Consider the following 14,572-nt stretch of genomic DNA (forward strand, 5'->3'; position numbering starts at 1 on the left):
AACGAGGAGGTAAAAGCGGTCACCAGGGACTGCCCGATCTGTGCGGAGTGCAAACTGCACTTCTATAGACCAGACAGGGCCCACCTGGTCAAGGCTTCTAGGCCCTTTGAACGCCTCGCGATTGATTTCAAAGGGCCACTCCCCTCAACTAACAAGAACTTTTACTTTCTAAACGTCGTAGACGAGTTCTCCCGTTTCCCATTTGCTATCCCGTGCCCCGACATGACCTCCCACACAGTCATTAGGGCCCTGCATAGCATCTTCACCCTGTTTGGTTTCCCCAGCTACGTACACAGCGACCGTGGTTCGTCCTTCATGAGCGACGAGTTGCGTCAGTACCTGCTCGACAAGGGCATTGCTTTGAGCAGGACTACCAGCTACAACCCCAGGGGGAACGGGCAGGTGGAGAGGGAGAATGCAACGGTCTGGAAGACCGTCCTACTGACCCTCCGGTCTAGAAAGCTCCAAGTCTCCCAGTGGCAGGAAGTCCTCCCAGACCCGCTCCACGCTATTAGGTCCCTCTTATGCACAGCGACCAATCAGACCCCTCACGAGAGGCTCTTCATTTTTTCCAGGGGCACTACCACGGGGGTTTCACTTCCGGCATGGCTGAGGACACCGGGCCCCGTACTTCTGAGGAAACACGTCAGGGCACACTAAACCGACCCCCTTGTTGAGAAGGTGCGCCTGCTCCACTCCAACCCCCAGTACGCATTCGTCGAGTTCCCTGACGGCCATCAGGTCACAGGTTTGATTCCGGCTCTGGGTCACTGTCCGTGTGGAGTTTGCACATTCTCCCCGTGTCTGCGTGGGTTTCGTCCCCACAACCCAAAGATGTGCAGGTTAGGTGGATTGGCCAAGCTAAATTACCCCTTAATTGGAAATAATGAATTGGATACACTAAATTTATTTTTTAAAAATAAATAAATTATTGTATTACTGATGAAGCATCCATTATCCTAAAGAAATAGTGCGGGGGACAGGGAGGGGAGCAGAAATAGGAACAATTCTAATTAACAACTGAGCACTTTTAATCTAAACTGCCCATCAGACAACTGACAGGATCTGATGCAATGGCAGCTTTCCAATTTGCCCAATATCACTCTCTGTTCAACGGAAGGGGGAAAGAGATCGGGCAGAGTGTAGAAACTGATCCTGTGGGCATCTCACAATGCAAGCTAGATTAAAATAAACTTCCAATATTATAAAGAGGTAACTACTGCATCCCTCTCACATAGCGCAGTGGTTTCACAGCGCCAGGGTCCCAGGTTTGATTCCCAGCTTGGGTCACTGACTGTGCGGAGTCTGCACATTCTCCCCGTGTCCGCGTGGGTTTCCTCTGGGTGCTCCAGTTTCCTCCCTAAGTCCCTTATCCTGACCTGGCTTGTCCTAGACCTCCAGGGTGAATTGGACATTCTGAATTCTCCTCTGTGTACCCGAACAGGTGCCGGAGTGTGGCGACTAGGGGCTTTTCACAGTAACTTCATTGCAGTGTTAATGTAAGCCTACTTGTGACAATAAAGATTATTATTACCTTCGGACAGCAGAGAGCATTGGACCTGCGAGGGACACGCTTTCGGGAGAGAGGATAAAGGAGAGCACATGGCTCGGGGTCCGAACCTCAATCGGACCTGCAGCCACTGTTCAGACAGCGCGCTAAGTTTTTTAAAAGTCCAAGATTGACCTCTCAGGAAATTTGTCAGCTGATTGGTTGGTGAGTAATAGATATTAGGGACTGTGTCGAAATTGCTGAAGCTAAAAAAACATATTTTACTTCGATCTAGATTTATTCTAGTCTAAGGACTAATTTTTTACTTTTAAGACATGTCAGGCGAGTGCAGCGTGTGGGATGTGCGGCCTGTGCATGTGGGGTGATTTCGACCCGACCAGTGACCCAGATGGCCACGTGTGTGGGAAGTGCTTCCAGCGGCAGAAAGTGCAGCTCTGGGTTTCAGAGCTTGTGCAGCGGCTGGAGACACTGTGGCGCATCCACAAGCCTGAGTGTCACGTGGATAGCACATTTAGAGGGGTGGTCACACCAAAGCTCAAGGGACAAGGGAAGAAAGGAAATGGGTGACCACCAGGCAATCCAGGAAGAAGAGGCAGGTAGTGCAGGAGTCCCCTGGGGTCCCATTCACAAATCAGTTTTCCATTTTGGAAGCTGGTACCTCAGAGGAGTGCAGTCAGAACCAAGCTTCTGGCACCACAAGTGGCTTGATGTCTTGATGTGCGGGGGGGGGGGGGGGGGGGGGGGGGGGAGGAAGATGAAAGGAAGAGCAATAATAATAGGGGATTCATTCGTCAGGGGAACAGACAGGTGTTTCTGTGGCCAAAGACGTGACTCCAGAACGATGTGTTGCCTCCCTGGTGCTACGGTCATTGTCACTGAACGGCTGCAGGGTATCCTAAAGTGGGAGGGTGAAAACTCAGAGGTCATGGTACATGTTGGTACCAACGATATCGGTAGAATTCAGGATGAAGTCTTGCACCCAGAATTCAGGCACCTAGGCATTACGTTAAAAAGCAGGACCTTTCCTAGAAATAGGAAAATAGGGCATGTGAATGCGTGGCTCAAGGTTTGGTGCAGGAGGGAGGGTTTAAGATTTTTGGATCACTGGGACTGCTTCTGGGGAATGTGGGACATGTACAAGAGTGGTGGTCTGCACCTGAACCACATTGGGACCAACATCCTTGCAGGTAGGTTTGCTCCTGCTGTTGGGAGGTGTTTATACTTGTATGGCAGGGGGTTGGGGACACAGTATTAGTAATATAGAGACACATCATGCTATAGTAAAGGAAGCACGTCAGAGCAAATTCAGCTATGTTGAATGCCGAAAGAGTAAGATGAGGTGGATGATCTTTAATGCTAGGAGTGTAATAGGTAAGACTGATGAGTTAAAGGGTGAGGATTTACACATGGGATTGTGGCATTGCTGCCATCATAAAGGCATGATTAAGGGAAGCGCAGGACTGGCAACTTAACATACTGGGGTATAGGAGTTTTAAGCGAGACAGAGTAAAAAGGCAGGTGGTGTTACACTATTAATTAAGGAATCAAGTAATGAGGAGAGATGATATCTTGGAAGGGTCTTCTAAACAAGGCTTTATGGATAGAACTTAGGAACTCAAAGGGGGCAGCCACATTACTGGGAGTGTATTACAGGCCCCCAACCAGTCAGTTGGAAATAGAGGAGCTGATATGTAGACAATTTACTGAGGTGTGTAAGAATAATCGCGGAATTATACTAGAGGATTTCAACTTCTCCAACATAAATTGGGATAGTCACAGTGTAAAGGGTTAAGAGGGGCTGGAGTTCTTGAAGAGTATTCGGGGAGTTTTTTGTATCAATATGTAGAAGGCCCAACAAGAGATGGAGCAGCGCTAGATCTTGTTCTAAGTAACGAAGCCAGACAAATGTTTAATGTGGCATTTGGGGAGCATTTTAGTGATAGCGAGCACAACACGGTACGGTTTGAGTTTGTTTATGGACAAGGAAAAAGATGACCTACAAAAGATGGTTTTGGTTAGGGGCAAGGCAGGTTTACTAAAATAAGGCAGGATCTGGCCATAGTTGACTGGGAGGGGCTTCTTGCCGGAAAATCTACAGCGGAGCAGTGGAGGACATTCAAAAAGAAAATGGGGAGAGTACAGGTCCAACATTGTCCCTGTAGGGGGAAATATAGGGGCAATAAGTTCAGGGAACCCTGGAGGTCTAGGACAAGCCAGGTCAGGATAAGGAGGAAGAGAAGGGCTTTTAGCAAGTTCAAAGGGAGGAATATAACCGAGAAGAATTTAGGAAGTGCAAGAGAGAATTTAAGAAAGCAATTAGCAGAGGGAAAAGGGGACATTAAAAAGTACTTGTGAATAAGACTAGGGAGAATCCTAAGAGATTCTACAAATACATTAAGGGGAAGAGGTTAACCAGGGAAAGAGTAGGGCCCATTAGAGACCAGGTTCGATTCCCCGCTGGGTCATTGTCTGTGTGGAGTCTGCACGTTTTCCCTGTGACTGCATGGGTTTCCTCCGGGAGCTCCGGTTTCCTCCCACAGCCCAAAGATAGGATTGGCCATGATAAATAGACGTTAGTGTCCAAAAAGGTTAGGTGAGGTTACGGGGGATAGGATGGAGGCATGTGCTTTAATACGGTGCTCTTTCCAAGGGCAGCTGCAGACTCGATGGGATGAATGGCCTCCTTCTGCATTGCATATTCAATGAAGAGGTACTGAAGGCTTTGATGGGCTTAAAAATAGATAAGTCTCCAGGCCCAGATGAATTGCATCCCAGGCTGCTGTGGGAGGCAAACCAGGAAATTTCAGGGGCTCTGACGCAAGATTTTAAATCGTCTCTGGCCACGGGTGAAGTTCTAGAGGACTGGGGAACAGCTAGTGTTGTTCCACTTTTCAAGGTGGGTGGTAGAGATAAACCATGGAATTGCAGACTGGCGAATCTCACGTCAGTGGTAAGGAAACTATTGGAGAAAATCTGAAGCAGAGAATTAATTCCCCTTGGAAAGGCGTGGGTTGGTTAGGGATAGTCAGCATGACTTTGCCAGAGGGAAGTCATGCCGAACAAAATTCAATGGATTTTTTGATAAAGGAAGTGCAGTTGATGTGGTTGATATGGATTTTAGCAAAGCCTGAGACAAGGTCCCACATGGGAGATTGATTGAGAAGGTTGAAGCACGTGGAATTCGTAGAAACTGGCTTAGCAATAGGGTACAAAGGGTGTTGGTAGAAGGCTGGTTGAGTAACTGGAAGCCGTTGTCCAGCGATGTACCAGACGGATCGGTGCTGGCGCCTGATGGAACCAGCCACGTGAATCATCAATTCACCAGACACGTGTTTCCGATGTGAATCTAGGCTTTAATCGACTTACTTCAGAGCCAGCCTGTTACCTGTCGATGAACTCGTAGTGACCCAGGCTGACTCTGGACACGGGTACTTATACAGCTGCACTAGAGGGAGGAGTCGTGGGCGGAACCAAGGGTAGAGCCCAGTACAAGTTCCTAAGTGCTCCCAGCGCTACTCCCCCTAGTGGTAGGACAGTGCTACTGCGCTTACAACAACAGTGTGAATTAACATATATTACATTCACCACATTCACCCCCTGCAAAAAAATCAAGTCCGGTCGGGGTGGTGGTCTAGTCTATAAAGTCAGTCTGTCCGGCGGTCGAATTGTCCGCTGAGATCTGCGGAGCACCGGGGTTGCAGCCTCTTGCGGTGGCTGGATGGGTGTGGTGTGCTGGGGTACGATGGGGGACTCCAAGGAGGGTTGTATCTGAGCTTCATACTCTCCTGGTTCGACCGGGGACTGGAGGCGCTGGGGGCTGGCCGGCGTGGGGGCGCGGAACTGGTGGAGCGAGCTCGTGGGCTCGGGAGCGCGAGGGGGCGGCAGCATGGGGTGTAGGGTGAGAGATCCTTCTGTGGGGGTGGGGGGGGTGGGCGCTGGATCCGGCGGGTGCCAGATCCCGGAGGTATACAGTGTCCTGACTCAACAAATGCGTACTGGGGGTTGGAGCGGAGCAGGCGCACCTTCTCAACAAGGGGGTCGGTTTTGTGCGACCTGACGTGTTTCCTCAGGAGTACAGGGCACGCCGTCCTCAGCCATGCTGGAAGTGAGACCCCCGTGGTAGTGCCCCTGGAAAAAATGAAGAGCCTCTCGTGAGGGTTCTGGTTGGTCGCCGTACACAAAAGGGACCTAATAGCGTGGAGCGCGTCTGGGAGGACTTCCTGCCACTGGGAGACTTGGAGCTTTCTAGACCGGAGGGTCAGTAGGACGGTCTTCCAGACCGTCGCGTTCTCCCTTTCCACCTGCCCGTTCCCCTGGGGTTGTAGCTGGTAGTCCTGCTCGAGGCAATGCCCTTTTCGAGCAGGTACTGACGCAGCTCGTCGCTCATGAAGGACGAACCCCGGTCGCTGTGTACGTAACTGGGGAAACCAAACAGGGTGAAGATGCTATGCAGGGCCCTAATGCCTGTGTGGGAGGTCATGTCGGGGCACGGGATAGCGAATGGAAAACGGGAGAACTCGTCTACGACGTTTAGAAAGTAAACGTTCTTGTTAGTTGAGGGGAGTGGCCCTTTGAAATCAATTGCCAGGCGTTCAAAGGACCTAGAAGCCTTGACCAGGTGGGCCCTGTCTGGTCTATAGAAGTGCGGTTTGCACTCCGCACAGATCGGGCAATCCCTGGTGACCGCTTTTACATCCTCGTTGGAGAAAGGCAGGTTTCGGGCCCTGATGTAGTGGGCGAGCTGGGTGACCCCCGGGTGGCAGAGGTCATTGTGGATGCTTTTAATCGGTCGATCTGCGCGCTGGCGCATGTCCCGCGGGATAGGGCATCCGGAGGCTCGTTGAGCTTCCCGGGTCGATATTTGATATCGTAATTGTAGGTGGAGAGTTCGATCCTCCACCTCAGAATTTTATCGTTTTTTATTTTGCCCCTTTGCGAGTTGTCGAACATGAAGGCAACCGATCTTTGGTCGGTGATGAGGGTGAACCTCGTACCTGCGAGGTAGTGCCTCCAGTGACGGATAGCCTCCACAATGGCTTGTGCTTCTTTCTCGACTGAAGAGTGTCGGAGATCTGAAACGGAGAGGGTACGGGAGAAAAATGTAACTGGTCGCCCTGCCTGATTTAACGTGGCTGCTAGAGCTACCTCTGAGGCGTCTACCTCTACCTGAAATGGGGTGGATTCATCCACCGCCCGCATGGCCGCTTTGGCGATGTCCTCCTTGATGCCGTCGAAGGCTTGGCGTGCCTCGACTGACAGGGGAAATCGTGTGGTCCTAAAGAGTGGGCGGGCTTTGTCCACATATTGAGGGACCCACTGGGTGTAGTAGGAAAAGAAACCCAAGCACCGTTTGAGGGCCTTGGGACAATGAGGGGAGAGAGTTCTAAGTGGGGACGTATACAGTCCGGGTCGGGGCCCAGGACTCTGTTTTCCATGACATAGCCGAGGATGGCTAGTCTGGATGTGCGGAAAACGCATTTCTCCTTGTTGTACGTGAGATTCAGTTTCTGTGCCGTCTGGAGAAAACGGTGGAGGTTGGCGTCGTGGTCCTGCTGGTCATAGCCGCAGATGGTGACATTGTCCAAGTACGGAAACGTGGCCCGCAGCCCGTACTGGTCCACCATTCGGTCCATTGCTCGTTGGAACACCGAGACCCCATTAGTGACGCCGATGGGGACCCGGAGGAAATGGAAGAGGCGGCCATCGGCGTCGAATGCCGTGTAGTGGCGGTCCTCCGGGCGGATTGGGAGCTGGTGGTATGCAGACTTCAGATCCACCGTGGAAAAGAGCCGGTACTGGGCGATCTGGTTTACCATGTCTGCAATCCTGGGGAGGGGATACGTGTCGAGGAGCGTAAATCTATTTATAGTCTGACTGTAGTCGACCACTATACGGAATTTTTCCCGGGTCTTAATGACTACCACCTGAGCTCTCCAGGGACTATTGCTGGCCTCTATAACCCCCTCACTGAGTAACCTTCGGACCTCTGCTCTGACAAATACCCTATCCTGCAGGCTGTACCGCCTGCTACGAGTGGCTACGGGTTTACAGTCCTTTGTGAGATTGGCGAAGAGAGGAGGGGGGGGGGGGGGGGGGGAATTTGCAGCGTAGCGAGGCTGCAGATCGTGAGTGGGGGCAGGTGCCCTCCGAAGCTGAGGGTGAGGCTCTTGAGGTTGCATTGGAAGTCTAGGCCGAATAAGAGTGGCGCGCAGAGTTTGGGCAAAACGTAGAGTTTGAACTTCGAGTAACTAGCGCCTCGGATTGTGAGTGTCGCGGCGGTGCGCCCCTGGATCTGGACCGAGTGGGAGCCTGAAGTGAGCGAGATAGTTTGCTGCGCGGGGAAAACGGGGAGCGAACAGCATCTTGCCAGGTCTGGATGTATGAAGCTCTCTGTGCTCCCGGAGTCGAAGAGGCATGGCGTTTTGTACCCGTTGATATGGACCTCTGCCATCGAGTTTCGTGGATTCTTTGGTCGTGATTGGTCCAGAGTGACCGCGCTGAGTTGCGGGTAGTCGGCGGCTCGATCAGCTGTGCTGGAGTGGCCCCATGATGACTGCCCTCTGAGTTCATAGTTTAGTTCGAATTCCTCCACTGAGTTGTCCGAGCACGGAGATGCCGATCGGGCCCGTGGATCGTACGAGGCGGGCGGCGAGGAAGATGGCGTCCAAGATGGCGGCCCCCAATAGTCGCACGTGGCGGGCGGCGAGGAAGATGGCGTCCAAGATGGCGGCCCCCATGGTCGCACGTGGCCGGCCGCGTGGTGGAGGTTTTCCAAGATGGCGGCCCCCATGGATCGCACGTGGCTGGAGGGGACGGAGTCGGGGCATAGGCCGCAAGGTTTCGGGCCCCGCGTGGCTGCGAGTGAGGGGAGCGGTTACTGCGAGTCGCTGGGGAGTTGGAAGCTGGGGCCCTTTTAGCGAGGCACACTCTTGCGTAATGGCCTTTTCGCCCGCAGCTGCTGCAGGTCACGTTGCGGGCCGGGCAGTGCTGCCGCGGGTGTTGGTTCTGGCCGCAGAAATGGCAGGCTGGAGCAGCATAGTGGCTGGCTGGAGCAGCATAGTGGCTGGCTGGAGCAGCATAGTGGCTGGCTGCAGCAGCATAGTGGCTGGCTGGAGCAGCATAGTGGCTGGCTGGAGCAGCATAGTGGCTGGCTGGAGCAGCATAGTGGCTGGCTGGAGCAGCATAGTGGCTGGCTGGAGCAGCATAGTGGCTGGCTGGGACAGCATGATGGCTGGGCGGCCGCGTAGCACAGGCCTGGGGGAGTCGCTGGTCTGGGGCCCATGATTGGGTCGCGGGGTCCGCGGGGAACGAGTTAAGGCTGCGGAAGGAGACCTCCATCGTGGTCGCAGCTTCCACAGTCGTTTCTAAGTCCTGGGCCCCCTTTTCCAGCAGTCGTTGAAATGAAATGAAATGAAAAAAAATGAAAATGGCTTATTGTCACGAGTAGGCTTCAATGAAGTTACTGTGAAAAGCCCCTAGTCGCCACATTCCGGCACCTGTCCGGGGAGGCTGGTACGGGAATATGCACTGGCTGCGTGACTGGTGTACATAGTTAGACCTGAGGCCCGCTACAATAACATCGCGTACCGCCAATTCCCTGTGTTCAGCCGCGGTAACCACTTGGTAATTACAGTCATTGGAAAAATTGTTAAGTTCTCTTAGGAATTCGGCGAGTGATTCCGTAGGCCGCTGACGGCGAGTCGTGAACACATGGCGAGCATAAACTTCATTAATGGCCCTTACATACATTTTTTCGAGAACTGCTAGCGCCGCAGTATATGAACTGGCCGGGTTTAGTTGCGTCGAGATTCTGTGGCTCAAACTCACATGCAGTAGACTTAGCTTCTGATCCTCTGTAGTTTCGGCTGTGCTCGCTTCGGCCAGGTAGGCCTTGAAGCACCGGATCCAGTGGGAGAAGATTTCTTTAGCCTCTGCATCCTGTGGGTTGAGTTCCAGGTGTCCAGGCTTGAGGGCCGATTCCATGATCGATCTTTACTGTTCTTAAGTCGATTAAATTGATGGAACCATCAATTCACCAGACACGTGTTTCCGATGTGAATCTCGGCTTTAATCGACTTACTTCAGAGCCAGCCTGTGACCTGTTGATGAACTCGTAGTGACCCAGGCTGACTCTGGACACGGGTACTTATACAGCTGCACTAGGGGGAGGAGTGGTGGGCGGAACCAAGGGTGCAGCACAGTACAAGTTCCTAAGTGCTCCCAGTGCTACTCCCCCTAGTGGTAGGACAGCGCTACTGCGCTTACAACAGTGTGAATTAACATATATATTAACATATATTACATTCACCACAGCTCCCTTATTGTTTGTTCTGCAAATATAAATTTTTTTTTCCAGTAAATTTAGAGCCCTCAATTTGTTTTTCTTCCCAATTAAGGGGCAATTTAGCGTGGCCAATCCACCTAAACCGCACATTTTTGGGTTATGGGGGCGAAACCCACGCAAACAGGAAGAGAATGTGCAAACTCCACACGGACTGTGACCCAGAGCCGGGATCGAACCTAGGACCTCGGCGCCGTGAGGCTTCAGCACTAACCACTGTGCCACCGTGCTGCCCATTGTGCATATATAAATGTTATAGATGGGAACGCGGGGGAATGATAAGTAAGTTTGCAGGTGACACCAAGATTGGTAGGATGGTTAACAGGGAAGATATCGAGGGGTTGGTCAGATGGGCAGAGCAGTGGCAGATGGTATTTAACCCTGATTAATGTGAGGTGATGCAGTTTGGAAGAAGAAACAGGATAAGGAAGTATTTAATGAATGGCAGGACACAAGGAAGCTCAAAGGAACAGATGGATCTTGGGGTATTTGTTCACAGATCCCTGCAGGCAGCACAGCAGGTGAATAGGGTAGTTAAGAAGGCAGAAGGAGGCCATTCGGCCCATCGAGTCAGCACCGGCCCTTGAAAGAACTCCCTACTTAAGCCCACACCTCCACCCTATCCCCGTAACCCCATCTAACCTTTGGACACTAAGAAGCAATTAAGCATGGCCAGTCCACCTAACCTGCACATCTTTGGACTGTGGAGGAAACCGGAGCACCCGGAGGAAACCCACGTACACATGGGGAAAAAGTGCAAACCCCACACAGTCACCCAAGGCCGGAATCAAACCCGGGTCCCTGGAGCTGTGAGGCAGCAGTGCTAACCACTGTGCCACCGTGCCGGCCCATATGGGATGTTTTCCTGTTTCAGTCGTGGAATAGAATATAAGAGCAAGGAGGTTATGTTGGAGCTGTACAGAATGTTAGCTATGCCATAGCTGGAGTACTGTGTGCAGTTCTGGTCACTATAGGAAGGTGATTGCCCAGGAGGGGGTACAAGTTCACCAGGATGTTTCCTGGGATGGAACATCTAAGCTATAAGGAGAGACTGGATAGGCTTGGATTGTTTTCTTTAGAGCAGAGAAGGCCGAGGGGATGTGATTGAAGTGTGTAAGATTATGAGGAGATTGGACAGGGTAAACAGGAAGCATAGCTTGCTTTAACAAAGAGCCATTGGACTCGAAACGTTAGCTCTTTTCTCTCCCTATAGAAGCTGCCAGACCTGCTGAGATTTTCCAGCATTTTCTCTTCCGTTTCAGATTCCAGCATCCGCAGTAATTTGCTTTTGAACAGGAAGCAGCTGTTCTCCTTGGTTGAGGGATCAATCAGAAGGGGAATAGTCGCAGGGTGAGGTCCAAGAGATTCTGAGGGGATCTGAGAAAAACATTTTTCACTCAAGAGGGTGTTGAGAATCTGGAAAGCACGACCTGGGGAGGTAGTGGTGGCTGGAAACCTCACAGCCTTTAAAAAGCACTTGGGTGAGAACGTGAAACCCCATCACATTCAAGGATCTGGAACAAGTGCTGGTAAATGGGATTAGCGTGAGATTAGGGGTAGTTATTGTCCGTGCAGATTCGATGGGCCAAAGGGCCATTTCTGCCCTGTACGACTCTGTGATTAGTCTCCGTCACCAGAAATGTTAGACTTAATAGAAAAGAATATTTAATATGTTAAGAGTTTATGAAGATGGTACAATAAATTGTTTAAATTGACGGGTTGGTTAATAAGATGGAGGCACTGAGACTATTGGTTGAACATAGCTTCGTATTTTTCATCCAGTGATCCTCTTCCCTGCAGTGAGAATTTCACAGGTCTCTCTCCCAGTATTCCTTTGATGATGATGTTTGAATGATATATTTGATCGTCTCTGTGGTTAAGGAAAAGAAAACTAAAGTTAGTTCATCGGCATTGGGCTTTGAAAAACCCTTCTAGCAGCAGATAAAGATGTTGGGCCGGAAGAGGCCGTTCCTTGTTCTGATATTAACTCCAGTTTCTCACCCCCATCCTTCAACCACTTCTCTCTCCAAACTCACCCGACTGTCTCTTGGGACACTCAAACCACTTCCCCTCACCATTCCCTTCATCACAGAATTACTGTGGGCAGCACGGTAGCACAGTGGTTAGCACAATTGCTTCACAGCCCCAGGACCCAGGTTCGATTCCTGGCTTGGGTCACTGTCCGTGCAGAGTCTGCACGTTCTCCCCGTGTCTGTGTGGGTTTCCCCCGGGTGCTCCGGTTTCCTCCCACAGTCCAAAGATATGCAGGTTAGGTGGATTGGCCAGGCTAAATTGCCCTTTGTGTTTAGTGGAGTTACTGGATTATGGGGATGGCGTGGAGGTGTTGACCTTGGGTAGGGTGCTCTTTCCAAGAGCCGGTGCGGACGCGATGGGCCGAATGGCCTCCTTCTGCACTGTAAATTCTATGAAACATCACAGAATTATGTAATCTTCTCTTGGCATTCAATGGCATTATCATCTCTGTGTCCCCCATGGCCAGCACCCCAACTACCACCTTAAACATTCACTCCTTCCATCACTAATGTACAGCAGCGTGTATTATATACAGTATACTATATCCCCCCCATCTTATCCCCCATTTCCTTACCCTTTTCCCCCTTTGTTTCCCCCCCCCCCCCCATTTCTCATTTGACCTCTCTCCCACCCATGTCCCCCCCCCCCTCCACATCTACATCTGTCACAGTTTACCCGTTGATTTTAGTTTCTCTGCTGTTTGGCATTTCACACCTTTTGTTCTCTCTGGGGACTGCCAGCGGAACTCTTTTCCCCTGGTTCTGTGGCTGTGACTCGTCTTTCATCCCCCACCCCACAGTATAAATATCTCCCACTTTCTGTGCCTTTTAGCTTTGACAAAGGGTCATCTGGACTCGAAACGTTCGCTCTTTTCTCTCCCCTTGCAGACGCTGCCAGTCCTGCTGAGATTTTCCAGCATTTTCTCTTTTGGTGTACCATAGACAAGATGTACATCTGCTGGTTTCCGAATTTGCAGAGAATTTGGATGAATCTACATTGAAAACCATTACAGATTGAAAACAAAAACCTCCAACTGTAGGCCTGGATTAAAGGATTACAGAAAAGTGTACAGGAAGATGCCCATCTGAAACAAAGACTCTTACCCTTTTACTTTGATTCTTATTTTTTCACCCCTTTGTTTCCCTTTGTGTTTGTTTGTCTGTCGTGTGTGTGTGTGTGTGTATGTATAGAGGGTGGGGACAAGTAAAAGAGGGGAGGGGTTAGGAATTAGATCATAGTTAACCAGCTATATTTGCTGCATATTTAATTATTCTTGGTAATCAAAGTTAATTGTATTTAAATTTACAAACCTGGGTGAGTGTAGTTACTGGGCAGCTAAGAGCCAAAGACCTTGGGTATTTTCGCAGAATTGTTTATTAATTTCAGTTGTGATGCAACTCCGGGTCAAGTGGAGCGGCAATTGACCAGCCCAGGTTGTCATAGCAGACATCTCAGAGAGTCGTTAAGAGTTAATTACTTTAATGTGGTATTCGAGGGGTGTAAATGGGTGGTGAGGCTGGCAGGGTTTTCTTCCCTCATAGGACATTAATTGGATTTTTGGAACAATCCATCAGTTGCGTAGTTACTTGTCGTGACAGCAACTAGCCTTGCTGACTCTAAGAACTGAATTCACGTCCTTAAACAACTCATGGTGGGATCTGAACCCACCCTCTCTGTATTACTCCATCAGTAACATAACCACTCCATTATTATATCAGTATCTCTCATTACAGATGAGGGCAGCCTGACATCTCAGTTCAGTGTAACATCGGTTCCAGAGCCCCACGGTGGTTACCTGGCGGTGAAGTTGATCTGTATTGCTACTCGGCTTATTGATAAATAGATGGAGTGCGCCTCCAGGATCCCATGCATGGGGCAAATTTGAAACACACCGTAGTCCTCCTGATTTTCATTCGAAGCTGTAGAGAGATGATAGCAGTTCAACATTGACTGATGCGATACACAGAACGTACAGTGCAGCAAGAGGCCATTCGGCCCATCGAGTCTGCACCGACCCACTTCCACCCTATCCCCGTAACCCAATAACCCCTCCTAACCATTTTTTTGGGACCAAAGGGCAATTTAGCATGGCCAATCCACCTAATCTGCACATCTTTGGACTGTGGGAAGAAACCGGAGCACCCAGAGGAAACCCACACAGACACGGGGAGAATGTGCAGACTCCGCACAGACAGTCACTTAAGGCCAGAATTGATCCTGGAGCTGTGAGGTAGCAATTTTTTTAATACAGAGTACCCAATTTTTTTTTTCCAATTAAGGGGAAATTTACAGTGGCCAACCCACCTAACCTGTACATCTTTGGGGTGTGTGGTAAACACCACAGGTAACACACTACATGTATTACGGTACTGCCACTGTATTACAGGTATCACAGTAAATCCCAGCCTGCTGGCTCCTCCCAGCAGGCGATGTATCAAAGTGTACGCTCTCCTGCGCTGCTCCCATTCTGCTCCCAGCTGCAGGAGGCACAACAGCTTGTGCAATAAAGCCTCGATTGTTTCACCATTCTCATCTTGTGGTAATTGACGGTACATCAATTTATTGCACAAGATTTTAAAAGATGAACATCTTAATCAAGCCTGACCGCCTGGAGCTGAGCCCTCATGCAGCCAATACCATGTCCACCTTCGAGCACTGGCTAGCCTGCTTTGAAGGCTCCCTCAGAG

General features: G+C 50.6%; 1 protein-coding gene across 3 annotated transcripts in view; it reads right to left on the reverse strand.

Annotated features, from left to right (window-relative positions):
* Nucleotides 1-11,493: 11,493 nt before the first annotated feature.
* Nucleotides 11,494-14,572, reverse strand: part of dlec1 (DLEC1 cilia and flagella associated protein) — a 191,005-nt gene continuing 187,926 nt past the window's right edge. For all 3 annotated transcript variants that reach the window (XM_038798563.1, XM_038798564.1, XM_038798562.1), the window contains exons 39-40: nucleotides 13,681-13,804; nucleotides 11,494-11,721 (exon numbers count right to left, since the gene is read on the reverse strand). In XM_038798563.1, coding sequence (XP_038654491.1) covers nucleotides 11,598-11,721; nucleotides 13,681-13,804 — 248 coding nt within the window. In that variant the 3' untranslated portion in view covers nucleotides 11,494-11,597. The remainder of the gene's footprint in view (nucleotides 11,722-13,680; nucleotides 13,805-14,572) is intronic.

The sequence above is a fragment of the Scyliorhinus canicula genome, chromosome 5 (assembly GCF_902713615.1).
Source record: "Scyliorhinus canicula chromosome 5, sScyCan1.1, whole genome shotgun sequence".
NCBI classification, from domain to species: Eukaryota; Metazoa; Chordata; class Chondrichthyes; order Carcharhiniformes; family Scyliorhinidae; genus Scyliorhinus; species Scyliorhinus canicula.